This window comes from Eubalaena glacialis, chromosome 17 (genome assembly GCF_028564815.1).
Source record: "Eubalaena glacialis isolate mEubGla1 chromosome 17, mEubGla1.1.hap2.+ XY, whole genome shotgun sequence".
Taxonomy (NCBI): Eukaryota; Metazoa; Chordata; class Mammalia; order Artiodactyla; family Balaenidae; genus Eubalaena; species Eubalaena glacialis.
In genome coordinates, this window is record NC_083732.1 from 57,313,294 (window position 1) to 57,336,845 (window position 23,552).

At 38.6% G+C, this 23,552-nt stretch overlaps 1 protein-coding gene across 1 annotated transcript in view; it reads left to right on the forward strand.

Annotated features, from left to right (window-relative positions):
• The window catches only part of ZFPM2 (zinc finger protein, FOG family member 2), a 467,855-nt gene that overhangs the window by 294,647 nt on the left and 149,656 nt on the right, over positions 1–23,552 (forward strand). The window contains exon 5 of the mRNA XM_061171416.1: positions 17,604–17,715. Within this exon, the coding sequence (XP_061027399.1) occupies positions 17,604–17,715 (112 nt within the window). The remainder of the gene's footprint in view (positions 1–17,603; positions 17,716–23,552) is intronic.

A 23,552-nucleotide genomic window follows, 5' to 3' on the forward strand; every position in this document is an offset into this window, starting at 1 on the left:
GTCTTGCCATAGACTCTTTCCATCACTTTCAAATCTCAGAATATCAGGTATAATGTTAAGTTAAAAACATAGGTGAGTTCTTAATAGTTTATGGTCCTAGAGGGAAATAAGGGTGCATATCATGAAAGCAACATGTAATTAAAAGAGAAAGAAACCTTTATATATATTTTTTAAATTTTACTATATTCTTAATATAAGGAATGCCTTTTTTTGTTTTTTTGCCTTAAGATTGGCTAAAACAATAATAATGAGACAGTCTAAAAGGTGGCTGGAAGATTGCAGTGGATTAAAGCATGAGGAACACACATATCTCAGTATCTGAGGATGACTTTGTGCAGGATAGAGCTTTCTCTCTCTTCCACAGAATGCCTTTGGGTAATTCTCAAAAAGAGACTACTGAATAGAATTTACCACCTTTTAATGTAAATAGGCCATTGATAGTTGAATGTGTCTATATATCTATTGCATACTCTCTAGATTCTTTATACAAACATTTTTATTTTGACCACACCGCTTTCTCTGTCCACACCATTTTCTTTGGTATTAAAATACCCAAATAAAATAAATTAGAATGGCTTCATTTACTGCCTCACCAATAAAAATACTAGCATTTCCTGAAGTTAAGTATAAACCCAGTGTGTTGAATTTTCATATTTATTGTCTCCTCCACACTTGAGATTTGAGTTTAGACTTGACAGAAATTCTATAGTAGGAAAGCTTATAATGATATTATTGTCAAGCTGTAAGGACATATGAGATCATCTTACAGAAGAGGAAGATGAGACCTGGAGAGGTTAAGTGATTGGCCCCAGGTCACCCAGCTGGGACCACGGCTTTCCAGATCCCTGAACCCTGCCCAGGTTTCTGTGACAGCCTCATGTGAGGAGGGCTACTCTAGAGCAATTTACTTTTCCCTTCCCAGGGTTTCAGCGCTGACACTCTTCTGCACATTGCACTAAGTGCAAGCCCAGAAATTCTGCCAGGAGCAAAACAACACTCCTTAAACACTCTGTGACTTTCAGAGCCGTATAAAATAAAAGGTTGAAGTTAATGGCTGCCAGCTTGGAGGGAGTAGTTCCTCTTTGGAGCCAAATGTATGTGGAGAACAGATGAGACTGTGGGAGTGAAGTTGGCAAAAGGGAAAGAGAAATGAGTCTATTCTTTTTTTGAAAATGAAAGTATAATAAATATCTGGATAACTGAGATGTTTATTACTCATTTAAAGATTTTTCCCATTTGAAAAATGAAATATCTATATCTTTAGTATGAGTACTCTTAAATAATGATTTTATATTATTGTCCTAAATATCATGAAATGAATTTTTTATTTGGAAGTTAAGAGATTGTTTTAATGACCTGTATATGTGGAACTATTTTTGTTCCCTTTCCTAAAAGATCATTATTTCTTATACTAAGATTTCTACATTTAAGCAGTGACTCATGTTAAGATAATGTGTTTCAACCATTTTGAGAACTAAAAGCAAATATACCTCAGAGATAATGATTATTTAAATTTTTGGTTCATAGAGATAAAACTGTCTTTGACATAAGGAGTATGGATATAGTAGCCAAGAATTCTATCATTTTATTTCACACTCATTTTGTTTTTGAAAAGTCTCTTATCGTGTTTGAGATCCCACATACCACAGTGAACTTGAAGACATTTGTTAGCTGAAGTTCTCTGGAATTTCACTCTTGTGCTGTCCTCAAATGATATTTTGTAGAACTGTGCTCAAGAAAAACACTATTCTAATGAAACCTTCCTGGGATTTCCATTCATAAATCTGTTCTGTGCCTAATGGTATAGTGTAGTGGTTCTTATAATAGCACAGTACTGATGTCCTTCCCATTTAGACTTTTCATATATTTTCTAATTGAAGGTATTCTTAATTTCTTTGAGCTTGAGTTTGAAAATGTGTCTAGCATTTTTTTCAAGCAATGCAAGTTAGATAATCTTTTACTAAGTTGTTTTGTTGTTTCTTAAACAGTAACTGTAGATAAGATACTTGGTATGAGTTTGGAAATTCTTAAAGTTACTTGTTTAAATCTGTTTCTACAACACACACACACACACACACACACACACACACACACACACACACATACACACACACTCCTTGTTTTCAGACAAAGAAATAAAAAAGGAAGACTGCATTTCTCACTCAAGGGACATCCCAATGTAGCTCAGTGGCCATTTTATTCTATTTTAAATGGAAGCATATGATTTTAGTGGAAGCCCATGACATACTTAGTCATATTGACTGATGTCTGGCATTAATTAGTCATGAAGAATATTCAGGTGTTATAGCTGAGAAGCTTGTTCTATATCACCACACAAGTAACTTGAACCCTTTGGTACTACATGGAGTACAGCGATTCTGTTTGTGTAGTTTAAAGTGATACTCTTATTTTCTGAAAGAAAAAAAATTCTTTACCTCGGTAGCATCAAGCTCAAACATTCATGTGGTGTCCTGAATAACTTTTTAAAGGATATTTAATAAAAAGCACAGTTTTATTAGGTGGAAATCATCATACTAAAAGTTTTATAGCTCTAGTCAAATCAGTAATGTTGAGGCTATATACCATGCCCAGAATTACTGAAAATACAATTGTGGAGGGCCTTAAATTATCACTTGACATTTCTCCCCACTCCATGTAGTCCAAAATATTAAGTTATTTTGCCTCCATAGAACAGGCTGTTGGTGAAGGGAATTTTTAAATTCAAGCTCACTGCCACTAGAGACTTCACACAGTTAAAAGGACAGGGATACAATGTTTTCACGATTGTCAGATTGAATTTGAATTTAATTCCAGTGTGGAGAACTGCTTGGATACATTAACTGAAACTTTTACTCTGTAAAATTTTCCCTGTGGTAGTACAAGGTCAAATCACATACAGTATCATTTTTTTTTTTTCCATTTAGATGTAGAGAATAATTCAGCTGGGAGAGATTGGCAGTGGTGGTGGCATCTCATTGCTAAGGGCCAGGAATATATATATGTGTTTTTCTGGTACTAATTATATTAATCTAATGTCTACAGTAATTTGGAAATTCTTCAATGCCTAATATCAAATACGTTTTTATAACTGAGAGAATAGAAACAGCTATGAATTGTTAAAACAGCTATGAATTTTGTCAAACAGGCCCAACCCGTTTCGCCTATTACCAAGTTATGGAAGCAACACACCAGGAGAATTTTCAGCAGTGTCAAAGTACGTCTCATGGCACTGGCTTGAGATTCTCTCATGAAATTTTGTTATGTTTCCAAACTAAAGTCAGTGGAGGCGAATGTTTCCATCAAATGCCACTTCTGGGTGTTTTTGGTTTTTTTTTTTAAAGACTGTAATGTCAGGCTCTTTTCATAGGTCAGATTTTCCTAAGACTTCTAGCTCTTTGTAAGTAAGCCTCAGTTTGGAAATGTTCAACAAATATTTCCAGCAAGATTTGGAATCCCTAAGACAGCAGTATGTCACCAGCCCCTTGGGTTGGAACTACCCTCTATTCTTTGCCTTTGGGCTGCCTGCTTTTAGCCCCAGTAACCTTTTGGCTTGAGTGTAAACATTTACTGAAGGCTCCCTCCTTTGTCGCTTCAGTAACTCCAGAGGTTAGTGAGAAGTGGATGCTAGTTTGACCTCTTTTATCCACATTAGATGATTCTAATTATTCCTAAGAAATGACACTTTTGACCCATTTTGTCCTTGTCAAGTTTGTCTAGTTGTAGACTGTCTAAGCGTGAAACTCTGGGTTCAAACAGTGTCCAGGAGTGCAGATTTTTTTAAACTTACAGTGGGGAGCCTCAAAAGTGCACACTATTTCTTTTTAAAACATTCCAGCTTAACTGAAATTCAGGCTCCTGTTATATACCTTGAATTGATTTATGACTGAACGAGACTGCCTAGATATAAAGTACAAACTTTAACCTGTAAAAACCCATGGGTTATTTCAATACAGAAAAACAAACAAACAAACCAACGAAAACGAAGAAAACCTTTGTATAAGTGAGGATGAGCTAGGTTTTGCTGAGGTTGTAAGCAACCCTAATATTGTAACAGTTTTTTACATTAAAACAGTCTCTTTCCTTCTCATGCTACATGGCCACTGTAGTTAGGAGGTCTTCCTCCTTTCCATGCTTGACGGTCAATTCAGCAAACACAAGGATAGATGGTGAGTCCATTGGTCTTATAGCTTCTGTGTAAAAGTGACGCGAGTTACTTCTCATTCAATTTCATCGGTGAAGTGATGTCATAGTCCCATACCTAACTTTGAAAGAGACCTGGAAAGTGGAGAGTTGGAAATAATTGATCAATAGCATTAATGACTACCACCATCTTTAAACTGGATCATAAAGAGTTTTTGTCTTGACTTCTATCCTAATCCCTACAAACATTACCAGTGCCTGAGAAATAGGGATTCCAGAAACGCTCTTTGCACATTTTTAATTCATTTATTCATGTAGGTATTCAGCAAAAGTTTGAAGTGCATCTGTGGTGTACGAAACACTGTGCTGGTCGCTTCATAAGACAACCTTGAGGTAGAAATCATTATCCCCATTTTACAGATGTGCATCCTGAAGTTCAGAATGCTCAAGTTTAAGTGATTTTCCAGTCTCAGAGCCTGCCAGTAGCACATATCGGGATTCCAACCTAGATCTTCTGACTCCAAGGAGTCAGTAATGTCCTTTCTGCCACACTTCAACTGTAAGGTTAATAGTGAATCATAAAATGTTTTAAATACCCAGTTATAGAGGCAGGAATTGTTAGTCACCACTGTGTATTTTCTCATACTTTAAGGCAAGAACATTAAATATATCTGATGATTGTGGAATAACAATGTATATTTGGTGTTATTCCAATAAGGGAAAGTTGTTTCACTTCTGAGCACATTTGATAAGGAAATTAAGTCATTTTTTAAACTATAAGTCAGTAAATCTGAATGTTTTTTGTATTAGTTTTCTATTGCCACCAAAACAAATGGCCAAAAACTTGGTGGCTTAAAACAACACAAATGTATTATATTAAAGCTCTGTACATCAGAAGTCTAGTATGGGTATCACCAGACTAAAATCAATTTGTCAGCAGGATGCATTCCTTTCTAGAGGATGTAGGGGAGAATCTATTTCCTGCTTATTCAAGTTATTGGCAGAATTTAGTTACTTGAGGTTGCAGAACTGAAATCCCTGTTTTCCTCACTTCCTGTAACTGAGGCCCATTCCCAGTTTCTGGACCCCAGCACACTCACTTCATGGCTGCAGTGTGCCATCTTCAAAGGCAGCAAAGGCAGGTGGAATCCATTTCATGTCAAATTTCTTTGCCCTACTGTTTTGCCTTTCCCTTCTACTTTTAGAAACTCGTGCTTAGATTGGGCCCATGTGGATAATCTAGGCTCCTCTCACCATGTCGTAGCCCTAAACCTTAAGCATGTTCTTAAAATCCCTTTTACCAAGTAAAATAACATATTCACAGATTCCAAGGGGTTACGGTGTGGATATTTTGGGGGGACCATTTTTCTGCCTACCATACCTTTTACATCCATTCTCTTTTCCCAACTTGTTGTACCAACTGTATGCTACCTCTGTAGGATGCTAGATAAACATTTTGGCCTTTCTTCATTTGTCAAATTAGTGAATTAAACTCACTGAACTTTAAAGTTGCTTCTGGCTCTTAACATTCTAGACTTGTGTGAATCCTTATGATAGAGAGAGACATGGGAAAGTAAACCTAATGATCAATGTGGATATTATTGTTATTTTCTATTCATGGATTTTGCTGGAGTGTAGATTTCATATAATCCTGGCTAACTCCTTCCTTCTCACACTTGGTAATCTTCTTTGAAGGCAGTCAGTCTCTACAAAAGTTGACTTCTTCAGAAAGAAATTGACTTACCTCCTCAAAACTGTAATAACTGGTCCCTTGAGATTTTTTTAATCTACTTATTCTTTACAGCTTGGGTATAGCTTTCACCAAGTCTTTGCTACATTTTTGCTTTTGCCTTATTGATTTGGAGTCAAAGAAATTGTTTTCCTTTCAATTCAGTTTCTTGAAAAGTCAGATTCTACCTGGGCCCAGGCATAATAAATGTTTGCCAAAGTTTTAAAAGGTATAATGCCTGACTTACCATTAAGGAAAGATATTAAATAACTATTTTTATTCGTGCCACAAAGTCAAATCCTCTAAATCTTAATTTGCTTATGTACAAAATGGAGAAAATGTTAATACCTAACTCCTGGAGTTGTAAAAATCAAAAAAGATAATTCAGGGGAAGTACTTAACACCCAACGTTTTGCAAGTATTCAGTAGATGTAAACCACTAATACTGTTTTATAGTAGGAGGTGCAGGGGTGGACAAGCCATCTGAGTTTGCCCAAGACTTTCCAGTTTTAGCACTGAAATCCAGCATCCTGGGAAGCCCTTCAGTCTCAGGAAAATGCAGACGGTTGGTCACCCTAGGAGCAGTAGTGTTTGGAAACAGAGCTAAATGTAAATATGGGCTCTGTCTTCTGCCAGCTATTTGACCTAAAAGAAACTATTTAATCTTTGAGTTGCAATATCTTTGTCTGAAAATACATATGAGGACTAAATAAGTAAGGGATTTTGCACAAGTAGCAGCAAGAGTAGCAACCTTATTCTTGCTGATTAAAAAAATCTTTACTGTCTTCCTTCTGCTTAGAGGTTTAAGCACAAAAAGGTTTTTTTTTTTTTTCATTGGTAGGTTCTGTATCATTTACTGAGCTTGTTTATTTCACAATTACCTTACAGAAGTTTATGAAGCCTTGCAAAGGATTTACTACCTGCTCTTTTCTACCTCTGATACACTGTGTGAGCGATCCCATCCTCCTGCCTCCACAAAGGGACCCTGGGTCAGCAGGGGTCCAGGATGCTACAGCACCACAGCCAAGAGAGCCAGACTTTCCCCTCAGTCTGGTGACAGTGAAGTGACAGCCCACCATGGCTGGGCAGACCGCACCCTATGACCCTGAGTTTCAGAGCAACTCTTTTCCACTAGACTCCAAGCTTCTTTTTTTTTTTTTTTTTTTTAAACATCTTTATTGAAGTATAATTGCTTTACAATGGTGTGCTAGCTTCTGCTTTACAACAAAGTGAATCAGTTACACATATACATATGTTGCCATATCTCTTCCCTCTTGCATCTCCCTCCCTCCCACCCTCCCTATCCCACCCCTCTAGGTGGTCACAAAGCACCGAGCTGATCTCCCTGTTCTATGCGGCTGCTTCCCACTAGCTATCTATTTTACATTTGGTAGTGTATATATGTCCATGACACTCTCTCACCCTGTCACATCTCACCCCTCCCCCTCCCCATATCCTCAAGTCCATTCTCTAGTAGGTCTGTGTCTTTATTCCCATCTTGCCACTAGGTTCTTCATGACCTCTTTTTTTTTTTTTTTTTTTTTTTCCCCTTAGATTCCATATATATGTGTTAGCATACTGTATTTGTTTTTCTCTTTCTGACTTACTTCACTCTGTATGACAGACTCTAACTCTATCCACCTCATTACAAACACCTCCATTTCATTTCTTTTTATGGCTGAGTAATATTCCATTGTATATATGTGCCACATCTTCTTTATCCATTCATCCGATGATGGACACCTAGGTTGCTTCCATGTCCTGGCTATTGTAAACAGAGCTGCAATGAATATTTTGGTACATGACTCTTTCTGAATTATGGTTTTCTCAGGGTATATGCCCAGTAGTGGGATTGCTGGGTCATATGGTAGTTCTATTTTTAGTTTTTTAAGGAACCTCCATACTGTTCTCCATAGTGGCTGTATCAATTTACATTCCCACCAACAGTGCAAGAGTGTTCCCTTTTCTCCACACCCTCTCCAGCATTTATTGTTTCTAGATTTTTTGATGATGGCCATTCTGACCGGTGTGAGATGATACCTCATTGTAGTTTTGATTTGCATTTCTCTAATGATTAATGATGTTGAGCATTCTTTCATGTGTCTGTTGGCAATCTGTATCTCTTCTTTGGAGAAATGTCTATTTAGGTCTTCTGCCCATTTTTGGATTGGGTTGTTTGTTTTTTTGTTATTGAGCTGCATGAGCTGCTTGTAAATCTTGGAGATTAATCCTTTGTCCGTTGCTTCATTTGCAAATATTTTCTCCCATTCTGAGGGTTGTCTTTTGGTCTTGTTTATGGTTTCCTTTGCTGTGCAAAAGCTTTTAAGTTTCATTAGGTCCCATTTGTTTATTTGTGTTTTTATTTCCATTTCTCTAGGACCTGGGTCAAAAAGGATCTTGCTGTGACTTATGTCATACAGTGTTCTGCCTATGTTTTCCTCTAAGAGTTTGATAGTGTCTGGCCTTACACTTAGGTCTTTAATCCATTTTGAGTTTATTTTTGTGTATGGTGTTAGGGAGTGTTCTAATTTCATACTTTTACATGTACCTGTCCAATTTTCCCAGCACCACTTATTGAAGAGGCTGTCTTTTCTCCACTGTATATGCTTGCCTCCTTTATCAGAGATAAGGTGACCATATGTGCGTGGGCTTATCTCTGGGCTTTCTATCCTGTTCCATTGATCTATATTTCTGTTTTTGTGCCAGTACCAAACTGTCTTGATTACTGTAGCTTTGTAATATAGTCTGAAGTCAGGGAGCCTGATTCCTCCAGCTCCATTTTTCGTTCTCAAGATTGCTTTGGCTATTCGGGGTCTTTTGTGTTTCCATACAAATTGTGAAATTTTTTGTTCTAGTTCTGTGAAAAATGCCAGTGGTAGTTTGATAGGGATTGCATTGAATCTGTAGATTGCTTTGGGTAGCAGAGTCATTTTCACAATGTTTATTCTTCCAATCCAAGAACATGGTATATCTCTCCATCTGTGTGTATAATCTTTAATTTCTTTCATCAGTGTCTTATAGTTTTCTGCATACCGGTCTTCTATCTCCTTAGGTAGGTTTATTCCTAGGTATTTTATTCTTTTTGTTGCAATGGTAAACGGGAGTGTTTTCTTAATTTCACTTTCAGATTTTTCATCATTAGTATACAGGAATGCAAGAGATTTCTGTGCATTAATTTTGTATCCTGCTACTTTACCAAATTCATTGATTAGCTCTAGTAGTTTTCTGGTAGCATCTTTTGGATTCTCTATGTATAGTATCATGTCATCTGCAAACAGTGACAGCTTTACTTCTTCTTTTCCGATTTGGATTCCTTTTATTTCTTTTTCGTCTCTGATTGCTGTGGCTAACACTTCCAAAACTATGTTGAATAATAGTGGTGAGAGTGGGCAACCTTGTCTTGTTCCTGATCTTAGTGGAAATGGTTTCAGTTTTTCACCATTGAGGACAATGTTGGCTGTGGGTTTGTCATATACGGCCTTTATTATGTTGAGGAAAGTTCCCTCTATGCCTACTTTCTGCAGGACTTTTATCATAAATGGGTGTTGAATTTTGTCGAAAGCTTTCTCTGCATCTATTGAGATGATCATATGGTTTTTCTCCTTCAATTTGTTAATATGATGTATCACGTTGATTGATTTGCGTATATTGAAGAATCCTTGCATTCCTGGAATAAACCCCACTTGATCATGGTGTATGATCCTTTTAATGTGCTGTTGGATTCTGTTTGCTAGTATTTTGTTGAGGATTTTTGCATCTATGTTCATCAGTGATATTGGCCTGTAGTTTTCTTTCTTTGTGACATCTTTGCCTGGTTTTGGTATCAGGGTGATGGTGGCCTCATAGAATGAGTTGGGGAGTGTTCCTCCCTCTGCAATATTTTGGAAGAGTTTGAGAAGGATAGGTGTTAGCTCTTCTCTAAATGTTTGATAGAATTCGCCTGTGAAGCCATCTGGTCCTGGGCTTTTGTGTGTTGGAAGATTTTTAATCACAGTTTCAATTTCAGTGCTTGTGATTGGTCTGTTCATATTTTCTATTTCTTCCTGGTTCAGTCTCGGCAGGTTGTGCCTTTCTAAGAATCTGTCCATTTCTTCCAGGTTGTCCATTTTATTAGCATAGAGTTGCTTGTAGTAATCTCTTATGATCGTTTGTATTTCTGCAGTGTCAGTGGTTACTTCTCCTTTTTCATTTCTAATTCTATTAATTTGAGTCTTCTCCTTTTTTCTCTTGATGAGTCTGGCTAATGGTTTATCAATTTTGTTTATCTTCTCAAAGAACCAGCTTTTAGTTTCATTGATTTTTGCTATTGTTTCCTTCATTTCTTTTTCATTTATTTCTGATCTGATCTTTATGATTTCTTTCCTTCTGCTAGCTTTGGGGTTTTTTTGTTCTTCTTTCTCTAATTGCTTTAGGTGCAAGGTTAGGTTGTTTATTCGAGATGTTTCCTGTTTCTTGATGTAGGCTTGTATTGCTATAAACTTCCCTCTTAGAACTGCTTTTGCTGCATCCCATAGGTTTTGGATCGTCGTGTCTCCATTGTCATTTGTTTCTAGGTATTTTTTGATTTCCCCTTTGATTTCTTCAGTGATCACTTCGTTATTAAGTAGTGTATTGTGTAGCCTCCATGTGTTTGTATTTTTTACAGATCTTTTCCTGTAATTGATATCTAGTCTCATAGCGTTGTGGTCGGAAAAGATACTTGATACGATTTCAATTTTTTTAAATTTACCAAGGCTTGATTTGTGACCCAAGATATGATCTATCCTGGAGAATGTTCCATGAGCACTTGAGAAAAATGTGTATTCTGTTGTTTTTGGGTGGAATGTCCTATAAATATCAATTAAGTCCATCTTGTTTAATGTATCATTTAAAGCTTGTGTTTCCTTATTTATTTTCATTTTGGATGATCTGTCCATTGGTGAAAGTGGGGTGTTAAAGTCCCCTACTATGATTGTGTTACTGTCGATTTCCCCTTTTATGGCTGTTAGTATTTGCCTTATGTATTGAGGTGCTCCTATGTTGGGTGCATAAATATTTACAATTGTTATACCTTCCTCTTGGATCGATCCCTTGATCATTATATAGTGTCCGTCTTTGTCTCTTGTAATTGTCTTTATTTTAAAGTCTATTTTGTCTGATATGAGAATTGCTACTCCAGCTTTCTTTTGATTTCCATTTGCATGGAATATCTTTTTCCATCCCCTCACTTTCAGTCTGTATGTGTCTCTAGGTCTGAAGTGGGTCTCTTGTAGACAGCATATATATGGGTCTTGTTTTTGTATCCATTCAGCCAGTCTGTGTCTTTTGGTGGGAGCATTTAATCCATTTACATTTAAGGTAATTATCGATATGTATGTTCCTATTCCCATTTTCTTAAATGTTTTGGGTTTGTTATTGTAGGTGTTTTCCTTCTCTTGTGTTTCTTGCCTAGAGAAGTTCCTTTAGCATTTGTTGTAAAGCTGGTTTGGTGGTGCTGAACTCTCTCAGCTTTTGCTTGTCTGTAAAGGTTTTAATTTCTCCATCAAATCTGAATGAGATCCTTGCTGGGTAGAGTAATCTTGGTTGTAGGTTTTTCTCCTTCATCACTTTAAGTATATCCTGCCACTCCCTTCTGGCTTGCAGCGTTTCTGCTGAAAGATCAGCTGTTAACCTTATGGGGATGCCCTTGTGTGTTATCTGTTGTTTTTCCCTTGCTGCTTTTAATATGTTTTCTTTATATTTAATTTTTGATAGTTTGATTAATATGTGTCTTGGTGTGTTTCTCCTTGGATTTATCCTGTATGGGACTCTCTGTGCTTCCAGGACTTGATTAACTATTTCCTTTCCCATATTAGGGAAGTTTTCAACTATAATCTCTTCAAATATTTTCTCAGTCCCTTTCTTTTTCTCTTCTTCTTCTGGGACCCCTATAATTCGAATGTTGGTGCGTTTAATGTTGTCCCAGAGGTCTCTGAGACTGTCCTCAGTTCTTTTCATTCTTTTTTCTTTATTCTGGTCTGCAGTAGTTATTTCCACCATTTTATCTTCCAGGTCACTTATCCGTTCTTCTGCCTCAGTTATTCTGCTATTGATCCCATCTAGAGTATTTTTAATTTCATTTATTGTGCTTGTCATCGTTTCTTGGTTCCTCTTTAGTTCTTCTACGTCCTTGTTAAATGTTTCTTGCATTTTGTCTATTCTATTTCCAAGACTTTGGATCATCCTTACTATCATTATTCTGAATTCTTTTTCAGGTAGACTACCTATTTCCTCTTCATTTGTTAGGTCTGGTGTGTTTTGACCCTGTTCCTTCATCTGCTGTGTGTTTTTCTGTCTTCTCATTTTGCTTATCTTACTGTGTTTGGGGTCTCCTTTTCACAGGCTGCAGGTTCGTAGTTCCCGTTGTTTTTGGTATCTGTCCCCAGTGGCTACGGTTGGTTCAGTGGGTTGTGTAGGTTTCCTGGTGGAGGGGACTAGTGCCTGTGTTCTGGTGGATGAGGCTGGATGTTGTCTTTCTGGTGGGTTCGTCCACGTCTGGTGGTGTGTTTTGGGGTGTCTGTGGCCTTATTATGATTTTAGGCAGCCTCTCTGTTAATGGATGGGGCTGTGTTCCTCTCTTGCTAGTTGTTTGGCATAGGGTGTCCAGCACTGTAGCTTGCTGGTCGTTGAGTGAAGCTGGGTCTTGATGTTGAGATGGAGATCTGTGAGAGATTTTCGCCGTTTGGTATTACGTGGAGTTGGGAGGTCTCTTGTGGACCAGTGTCCTGAAGTTGGCTCTCCCACCTCAGAGGCACAGCCCTGATGCCTGGCTGGAGCACCAAGAGCCTTTCATCCACACGGCTCAGAATAAAAGGGAGAAAAAATGGAAAGAAAGAAAAAAATAAAATAAAGCAATTATAATAAAAAATAAGAAAAAAAAATTATTAAGAGTAAATTTATTAAGAAAAAAAAATTTTTTTTAATTTTTTAAAAATAGATTTATTAATTTTTTATACTAAAAATAAGAAAAAAATTATTTAGAAAAAATTTATTAAGAAAAAAAAATTTTTTAATTTTTTAAAATAAAAAATATGAAAAAACTTATTAAAAATTTTTTTAAAAATAGAAAATAAGGAAAAAATTATTAAGAAAACATTTATTAGGGAAAAAAAAAAAAAAAACGGACGGACCTAACCCTAGGACTAACGGTGAGAGCAAAGCTATACAGACAAAATCTCACCCAGAAGCATACACATCTACACTCACAAAAAAAAGGAAAAGGGGAAAAGTTAATATATCCTGCTCCCAAAGTCCATCTCCTAAATTTGGGATGATTCGTTGTCTATTCAGGTATTCAACAGATGCAGGCACATCAAGTTGTTTGTGGAGCTTTAATCCGCTGCTTCTGAGGCTGCTGGGAGAGATTTCCCTTTCTCTTCTTTGTTCGTACAGCTCCCGGGGTTCAGCTTTGGATTTGGACCCGCCTCTGCATGTAGGTCCCCTGAGGGCGTCTGTTCCCCGCCCAGACAGAACGGGGTTAAAGGAGCAGCTGATTCGGGGGCTCTGGCTCACTCAGGCCGGGGGGAGGGAGCGGTACGGAGGAGGCGGGGCGAGCCTGCGGCGGCAGACGCCGGCGTGACGTTGCAGCAGCCTGAGGCGCGCCGTGCGCTCTCCCGGGGAAGTTGTCCCCAGATTACGGGAGCCTGGCCGCGGCGGGCTGCACAGGCTCCCGGGAGGGGCGGTGTGGAGAACGACCTGTGCTCGCACACAGGCTGTTTGGTGGTGGCAGCAGCAGCCTTAGCGTCTCATGCCCGTCTCTGGGGTCCGCGCTGATAGCCGCGGCTCGCGCCCGTCTCTGGAGTTCGTTTAAGTGGCGCTCTGAATCCCCTCTCCTTGCACGCCGCGAAACAAAGAGGCAAGAAAAAGTCTCCTGCCTCTTCGGCAGCTGCAGACTTTTTCTCGTGCACCCTCCCAGCTAGTTGTGGTGCGCTAGACCCTTCAGGCTGTGTTCACGCAGCCAACCCCAGTCCTCTCCCTGGGATCCGACCGAAGCCCGCGCCTCAGCTCCCAGCCCCCGCCCGCCCCGGCGGGTGAGCAGACAAGCCCCTCGGGCTGGTGAGTGCTGCTCGGCGCCGAGCCTCTGTGCGGGAATCTCTCCGTTTTTCCCTCTGCGTCCCTGTTGCTGTGGGATCCGCGCTGATAGCCGCGGCTCGCGCCCGTCTCTGGAGCTCGTTTAGGCGGCGCTCTGAATCCCCTCTCCTTGCGCGCCGCGAAACAAAGAGGCAAGAAAAATTCTCTTGCCTCTTTGGCAGCTGCAGTCTTTTTCCCGGACTCCCTCCCGGCTAGCACCGAAGCCCGAGCCCCAGCTCCCAGGCCCCGCCCGCCCCGGCAGCTGAGCAGACAAGCCTCTCGGGCTGGTGAGTGCTGGTCGGCACCGCTCCTCTGTGCGGGAATCTCCGCTTTGCCCTCCGCACCACTGTGGCTGCGCTCTCCTCCGTGGCTCCGAAGCTTCCCCCCTCTGCTACCCGCAGTCTCTGCCCACGAAGGGGCTTCCTAGTGTGTGGAAACCTTTCCTCCTTCACAGCTCCCTCCCACTGGTGCAGGTCCCGTCCCTATTCTTTTGTCTCTGTTATTTCTTTTTTCTTTTGCCCTACCCACGTACGTGGGGATTTTCTTGCCTTTTGGGAGGTCTGACGTCTTCTGCCAGCGTTCAGTGGGTGTTCTGTAGGAGCAGTTCCACGTGTAGATGTATTTCTCATGTATCTGTGGGGAGGAAGGTGATCTCCGCGTCTTACTCTTCCGCCATCTTGCCCCTCCCTGACAAAAAGGTTTTGATTGATATGAAAAGGTCCTTCAAGATCTGATTCTAACCTGCTTTTCTAGACACATATGCTGTTATGGCCCTTCCACTTATAGGTAGTGATAATAATAGTATCAGTGATGATTCCAGTGATGACAGGTAACTGTTATCTTGTGCTTTCTGTATATGAAGAACAGCTCTAAAGACTTTATATAAGAACTGAAGCCAAAGAATCCCAGAACTAGTCACTATTTCCTGTACATACCACTCTTATACACTGCTCAGACTTCGCCCAGGCCATTACTAGCAATTGCAAACGCTTCCTGTCTCTCCTTCAAGATCCTGCCTGAAAGTCACTTCCTGCATGATACCGTCCCAGAAGCCACAGGACAGGAGTTTCTCTCTTGCCCTTCATTGACCCCAAAACAATTTACACATGACTTTGCACTCCCTACCTGCTACTCTTTGCCTTATAGTAAACTTTTTTTTTAATGTATCTGTATCCTTCACCGAAAAAGACCTCCTCCTATTCCTAGCACCAAGCACAAGACTGGATCAGTAGGTTCCTTTGTAAAATTAATGGAAGGTTGTGGTACTGGCAAACCAATTGATTTACTTTATAGTAAAGATTCCCTAAAGAATTTGTGTTCAATGTTTATTTTTCATATTATCTATGGAAAATTGTAAAAGCTGCTTTACTGTGTGGAAATCCATGTGGCTTTAAGAACTTTGGGTATAAAGATTAAATAATTTAAGATGCATATCTTTCTCACGAAATAAGAGAATACAGTAGAAATGAGCCAGATGCCTGTTGTTGAAGTCTGTTATTTAAGATCAGGAGAGAGCAGATGTTACAAATAACACCACTAAATCCCCCATGCACAGGTTTATTGAAATGGTGGAGTCTCTCCCATGACTAGTTCTGCTTACTGCTTGGAGACCTGCTGACCCTGATCTATGGACTTACCTGCTTCTCTAGTAGTAAAAGGAGCTGAAATATGCATAATTAAGACCTATGATTTAATTGGATATGGGCCACTATCATTTCAGATTGAAGAAGCTTACTTGTTCTCAAATTCTATTTTTGAAAATAGAAAAACAAAATCGTCACTTAGCCCAGCGGTCCCCAACCTTTCTGGCACCAAGGACCAGTTTCGTGGAAGACAATTTTTCCCCGGGGTGGCGGGGAGGGAACGGTTCAGACAGTAATGCGAGCAATGGGGGGGATGGGAATGGTTCAGGCGGTAATGCGAGTGATGGGGAGTGGCAGATGAAGCTTCGCTCGCTAGCCCACCACTCACCTCCCGCTGTGCGACCCGGTTCCTAACAGGCAGCAGACAGTACCTATCTGCAGCCCGGGGATTGGGGACCCCTGACTTAGACTAATAACCAGAGGGATAACTTGATAACACTTTGTCTAGATTGTTTTAAAAAATTATAATATAAAATTACTTTCTTCCCCCAGGGCTTTCAGATAACTGTTTTTCATGGTTTTACTTTCCAAATATTAAGACACATAGTTGAAAAATTAAAGACTTTTAAAATGAATTAAAGTATGAATATGAAAAATCAGTATGCTAGTACTTCTTATGGTTGATCTGGTTTACCACCTCCTCTGTTTTAATATTTGAAGTATTTTTTTAGACTTATTTTTAATTTGTCCGTCATGGTTGATTTTTTCCATTAAGTAGTATATTCTATGGTAGTTTTACCTCTTACAATATAATTGATACATCAAAAATGGGTTAGCATTGATTTTATGCATAGCTTTTAATATGGCTTTTCAGTATCAATAGATCTGTGTCTCATGCACTATCAGTGTTGTGATTTGGCCAGTGAAACGAGGTTTCCGGATTCCTGAGAGATTTGAAATGGCCAGATTACATAGAACTCCTCAAGTGGATACTTGCTAATGCCAATTTGGGAAATTTGTGATAGCACATAACATGTGGGAAAGTCCCAGAATGGGCTGAGATCTCTTCGGCAGGATCATATCTAGGTGAAAATTCAGTTCAGAAATTACCTTGAGACCCTTGTATTGTACTCTGTGTTGTGGTTTCACGATAGTTGATATACAGAACGTGGGCTGGTGAATGATAAACATCTGAATGCCAATTCACTCTGACTCATCGGGAAACACCAGTCTTGCTAAGGCTTACTTATTTCCTCCCTGGTTTATTTCCTGCCATGTTTAACATAGTTAAAGACAAATAATTTGGGTGCCAAACGGCCTAAAATGATGACCCTTTTGAGCCTTATATTTAAAATGTACACTGAAAATATTTTGTTAGAACTAGAGCACTTGTCTCCCTGCTTCTATGCTTTTCAGAGCAAGGAATGTCATGCTTTAGTTGCTCTGCATCTGAATTTATTCCCAATTCCTCTTTTATAGTCTTTTTGGAGACAGTGTATGGTGAGTCATTAGCATTAATATTATTTCAGTTTCAGTGGGACTACATATCCATACTTAGAAAAGGGTGTTGGTGGATTTCATTATTCATTCAGAATAAATTCCTACTCTAATATAAATGTTGCTCAGGATAGAGCTTTGAAATGGATCCTGATTCTTTAAATTCTTTCCTGTCTGTTTCAGGAAATAGTGAGATCCTGTTGATAGTAAAGTACAATGTGTCTAAAGTTCACTTCTAAACAAGCTGGTCTTTGCAATGAAAGTCATCTGCATTCTCTTTATAATTCAGAGCTGCAAGAGATCTGTCTAATCTTGGAGATCTGATCCAGTATCATTTAGAAAAAAAATATTCTTGATAATAATTCTACCATTCAGATTAGTGAAAGCAGTAAAGCTTTACAGCTTCTGTCGTCTTAAAAAGATATCATGAGACAGGGGAATAAGGACTTGGATTATGGTTTAGGAGACTTAGTTATTTGGAAAAATAAAATGATTAGTACAGTTATTATTCAACTTTTTAATCAACGAAAGCAAATGGCATCCGTTTGTTATCATTCTTTCCACAGAAGACAAAGGCTCAGGTGCCGATGGTGCTGACTGCTGGTCCCAAGTGGCTACTGGATGTGACTTGGCAAGGAGTGGAAGACAACAAAAACAACTGCATTGTGTACAGCAAAGGTAAGTGCAAGATCATTTCCCTCTCGCTTTGGATGTATTGAAACCTGAGTGTTGCAAAATAGAACCAAATGAGCTGAAATGGGAGTACAAAGTAAAATGGGATCCTCTCTCTTCCTTTTTCCCTGATGAATCTCCCTAACCTGTAGTTTCAGCAAGCCTACTGGGTTTTTTTGTTGTTGTTTTTTGTTCTTTTCCTGTACAGCATAAAACGAAATGTGTTAGACCATTAATTACTTAGCGCCATACACGTTCACCTAACCGTGGATTGGAGTGCCTTGACTAGTACCTTCCTCGCTGTTACCTTTATTCAGAGGGGGTTTGATGAAATCCCGGATTCCTCTCTTAGGCATCATCCATCAAAAAGTAAATTCCTTTTGAAATTTGGCAGTCCGTGTCAGGGTGTCAAGGTGCGAGTTCTAGAAGGCACTGCATTCCAGCCAGTTTCCTGAAATCACACACGATGAGGGGATAGCTGAAAAGGAAGCCATTGCAAAGACTGAGAATTCCTCCCCATGGTGATTTCTGAAGGGCAGGAGGCAAATGCTAGAGAGGAAGCGATGGCTTGCAGAGCATTGCCTTTGATTTGCTCAGTGTGGCATCAACCTAGACTGCGTCAAACAGCTACACCCTGGCTGCAAAGGAACCGCTGCTCCGGGACACACAACATGGGACCGACTCCCCCAAACTCAGGCCCCTCCACGTGTGTGGTGTGGTTTGCCACACTTTTCTCCATATTCAAGTTCTGGGCCCAAGCTCTGTACTTTTACAGTGAAATCCCTAATCTCACTCCTTCGTAAATATTGCAAAACTTTGTGCTTCTCATGTTTAATTTCTTTTCGCTTTCTTTTTTAACCAAATAGACCTACTGAGATCAAAGATGTATTTGCACATTGAACCTAGAAACCATAAAAGCATACACGGGAACAAGCAAATAAGCACCCCTATCAATATATTAACATATAAAACACTAATCGTAACATCAAAGACTCTTAAAAACTTGCTAGAAACAATCACAACTTATTCCTATAATCATTACAATTTGTACACTTATAAGAGGATTGCCTTTAAACTACCATAAGCCTTTGAAAGTTGAAACACCAGAAAGAGCGAATTTGCAAGCTAAAAAAGACAATCTGCACACCAGGATCTGATTATATTCCTTTTGCTTCTGTAATTGCTGGTCTCATACCCACTTATTTTCAGACACCAAATACCTGTAGTATGCTGGTGGGAGCTTTTAACTAGAAGGGAAGTTAAGATTTTCCCAGGATATGTCACTATGTTCTATCAAAATGGGAAGCAATATTATAGTGAACCAGCTTACCAGTGTCCACATTCAGAATGCAAACACTACAAAAGATGGCTTGGAGTGTAGGATCAATGACTGGGACTAAATTTTTGTTGTACAATATCTTACCTCTATGATGGCAATATAGTATGGAGGAACCAAGAGGACAGCTATTCTATCATAATCCAAATCCATTACATGTTTAAATCGGGCATTGTTTTAGAAGAGATGATTATTATATTGTTACATAACGAAAAACACTATAACAAAATTGTAATTCTATGTTCAATGGAGTACCTTAGTTTGAACATGTTTACGTGTTTGCATTATGGTTAGATATACCTTAAGCCTCTTGGCAGTAAACATTTTGGAGTAATTTGTAGAAGCTTATTAATTAACTCATAAAGCATGGATTGAGCCCAGCTGTGTGCTAGCTTTGTACATGGATAATAACAGCCACCCTTTATTAAGCACCCCTGAATCCTCTCCTTGGTACTCCCATACCAAATTCTATGCACTTCTCTCATTGCTCTTTTAACCTCGTTTTATGATCATCATTTAATGTTTCAAAAAAAGAGTAGTAAAAAGTTAGGTATTATTGCCTGCCTTTCCAATCTACTCTATATTTACTGAGGGCAAGGATTATGTCTCAGTCATCTTTTTATCCTTGGTCTGGCATGCTGCCTGTACAAAAAGAGCACAGAGTAAATAATGATTGGTTGACCAGATAAACAAATGATGAATGGTTGCTAGAAACTATAATAGACACATCACATACTGTGATGATGAACAATATGAATTCCTAATATTCAGTAGTTTTTAACCTACAAAAGGTAAGTCGATATTGTTCAACTTACAAGAACAGATGGCATTGCAATTCAAATAACAAGGACTGCAGTGACTACTGTATATGCATAATTTCATTTAATCATCATTTAATACGTCCTAGTAGGTAATTAACATCCTACCCAATTTTACAAAAAATGAAATTGAGACATAGCTAGATTAAGTAATTTGTCATGGTCACATAGCTACTAAGTGTTTGTTTTTTTTTAAATTGAGGTATAGTTGATTTACAATGTTGTGTTAATTTCTGCTGTACAGCAAAGTGTTTCAACTACTAAGTGTTTAAAGTGGGATGCAAACACACATCTGTCTAATCGAGGGCCTGAGTTGTACATATTAGAATACGTTCTCCCTGCATTAAGCTTTCAAGCAGCTAGATGAGATAAGTAGTGTGTTTCTCATTTTACACAACCTACATTGTGTGTGACTTAGAGCAGTAGTATGGTTGTCCCTGGTCCAGGAGAGCTAACAGAGAAGCCAAATTTAAATCCAGGTTTTGATAATTCCAAATCTTATACTCTCTGTACTGTGTGACTCTACCTTTCCCCTTGACACTATTACATGATGAATAAATTCTCTTAAACTACGCAAGCATTTCTGTGCAGAAATCACAGAGTATTATTATAATATGGCACTTACCAAAGTACACTTCACATAACCCTAAGATTAAAGGAAAAGTCCCAGGACCAAATATTGCCTATCTTGGCCCCTCTTGAAAACTCACAAGGCCTTCTGGTATGAATGCTCTGAGAAGTCCTGTAGTAAAACAAAACAAAATAAAAACCTGTGTAACTCGTTTGACTATATGATATGCATATTTTTTTTCTCCAACCAGTGGACATCCATTGGAACATTGGAATTAGTTCTCTGGTTAACACACTTGGGAAAACTCTGCTGTGGACTCTACTCTGATCTCCTAGATGGGCTTCAGAGGCCTGATGCTAATTCCTAGAATTCAGGTTGCCTTTGGAGGAAGGGAATAGTTCACTCAAAGTTCTGTGAATACCTCGATATTCTAGGATTATACTAGGGATTGTTCTTATCATGGAAAATAGGACCCCAGGAATCACTCCTACCGGGACCACATGAGCTCTGAAGCCTTCTGTCTTCACAGGCTATGGGTATGATAAGCCTTCTCAAAGCAAAAGAGTTTTGTAGTTGGAAGGGTTTGGTGATTTAGATTTAATAGGTACATATTGACTTGAACATCTGTAATGTGTGAGACATTTTCATAATGTGTATGTTATTTATCAGTTGGGGCTGTTTTGTTTTCAAATGATAGAAATCCAAATGAAATTGGCTTATACAAAAAATAATCAAAGTGTAAGTGTGTGTGTGTGTGAGCGTGCATGCGTGAGTGTATTGGGGGTAGGGGAGTTCATTTGCTCATATAACTGAGAATCCAGGGATCTTCTAAACTTCAGGATCAGTTTAATTCAGTTGTTCACACTTTGTCCCCAGACTGTCTCTATCTTCTGCCTCTTCTTTCTTTGTGTGTTTCATCCTCAGAAATGTTCTTGTCAAGTGGTGGGAAACTCCAAACTTATTCTACAAGCACAGCAATCCCAGTGAAAAGAGAGGTTTTCTGGGTTTTATTTGGGGTACATCACATACCAATCCTTGAACCAATTAATCACTATGACTCTTCCTTACAAACTACAATCATCTGTAGACCTAACCCCACATAAACCACTGAGACAAAGAAGTAGTTCCCCAAGTGAAACCAAAGTGCTACTTCCAGACAGAAAAGAATGGTTGCTTGATGGGCTAACATCCTTGTACCCAGATGCAACACATTACTCCTAATGTCTAAAAAGCTCTCCCTGAAGATGAAAAGTAAATTCCAGATGCCAAAATTGCATTGCCTTATTCTGTTTTCTAGCTAAGAACCTAAGCTACTTATGAATTCTATGCCAAAATCACCTTTATTGGGCCTGCCTATCTGAAAATATATTAGTACCTATTTACAAATAGAATGCAAAATGTGTATATGTAGCATTTTTAAATGCCTTAACTGTGAAATTTTTTATAATATTTTCTTATGGCATGTAACTATTACCATTTAAGAGACATGCTTACTTTTTGAAGTGTTTTTAAATGTGGGCTAGTAGTAAAATTAAATATAATTATAAAATTTTCATTTCCAGGGTGTCCATCAAATAATGATTATCAAATTACATCACTTAGTGCTGTTTGACAGGCTGCCATCATCCTGTTTTATCAAAGTAAAAAAAAGTATAGTATTTAGCATTAACATTATAATCTGATGTACTTTTTTTTTCCTGCCTCAACTACCCCCTGTCATTCCAGAAAGTAATTAGCTCATCCAGACACTGATGGACCAGACTTGTTGGGTTGTCTGGTTTCTGCCATTATTCTCAGCAGACTCCAGATAATTCTAATTTACTTATCTCCAATGGAAAAATACTAAAAAGCACCGTGCTGAAGTTAAAGGGAGGCTGCTGGAGAGGAGGATGAGCAGAGGCCTGCCCACTTACTCCTAAAATCCATGAATGCCTGTCGAGCATTGGAAATTAACTTCTTCTCTTTTCTATACACCTTTGTGTTTTTTATAGCATTTGCACAGTATGGTGCCCTTTCTCATTTGTGAAAAGTAAATAAGTTAGTTCGAGTTTCACGTTTTTGAACATTCGAAATTAAACCTTTTGCATCTTGCATGTGAGTTTGTTCATTCAGTTCACTTCAAATGAGGAAAAATTAAATTATTTGGGTTTTCGTGGAGTGTTATTTCAGAGCAGCCACATTCTCTAGGTATCTGGATGAAGAGAATAAACATTGTCAATCAAAGGAGTGAAAAAGTATCAGCTAACCCTCAATCTCACCTTAACCATGGAAGATTTCTTTTTATATAAAAGCACAATATCATTGTAAAAAACTGTTGCTTAGATGGAACCTTGGGCAAACCACTTTTCCTCTTTAAATCCTGATTTTTTCAGCTGTAACAATGAAATAGCAGTGGCCATCTCACAGGATTTTTGTGAAGATGCACCCGTACGCATAACTGCATATGTTATTATAAATATTATATTGCTGATGATCTTATACTCAGTCCAGTTTGCCCTTTTGGTTATATGTCAGGACAAATTTAGAGGAAATGAACCCAGGCCTCCATGTTGGTATCAAGCAAGTGTGTGAGAAAACCTGGTCACCAGATACCAGATTTATAGCCAAGAATTCCATAAATCCCATTTGGTCCCTGTGAACCCACAGTATCTGCAGAGAACTGCATTATAGAATCAGAGGCCAGAAGATATTTTTTCCCTTGGGCACATGATATTTTTAATGAAAGTCATATGTAAAATGCTAGTATAAAGATAATGATGATAATATTAAAACTAGCAATAGCAGTTACCATTAATTAAGCACATATTCTATGCCAGGCATGGTTTTAAACACTTTACATACGTTTTCTGGTTTACCGCTACAAGAAAATTATGATGTAAGCAGAATTATTCCCACTTTACAGATGAGTAAACTCAGGTTTAGGTAAGTAAATAGTTCAAGGATATATATAGCTCATACGTGATGAAATTGATATTCAGTCTTAAGCGTGTTGACCTTGATTCCCAATTATACAATTTAGCAGAGTTTTGATGATACCATTTACTAGGCCTAGATTGTAGATTATTGGTCTTCTTCACAAATTTACGTACATATTTATCAGTGAAACTGTTTTTTCCTC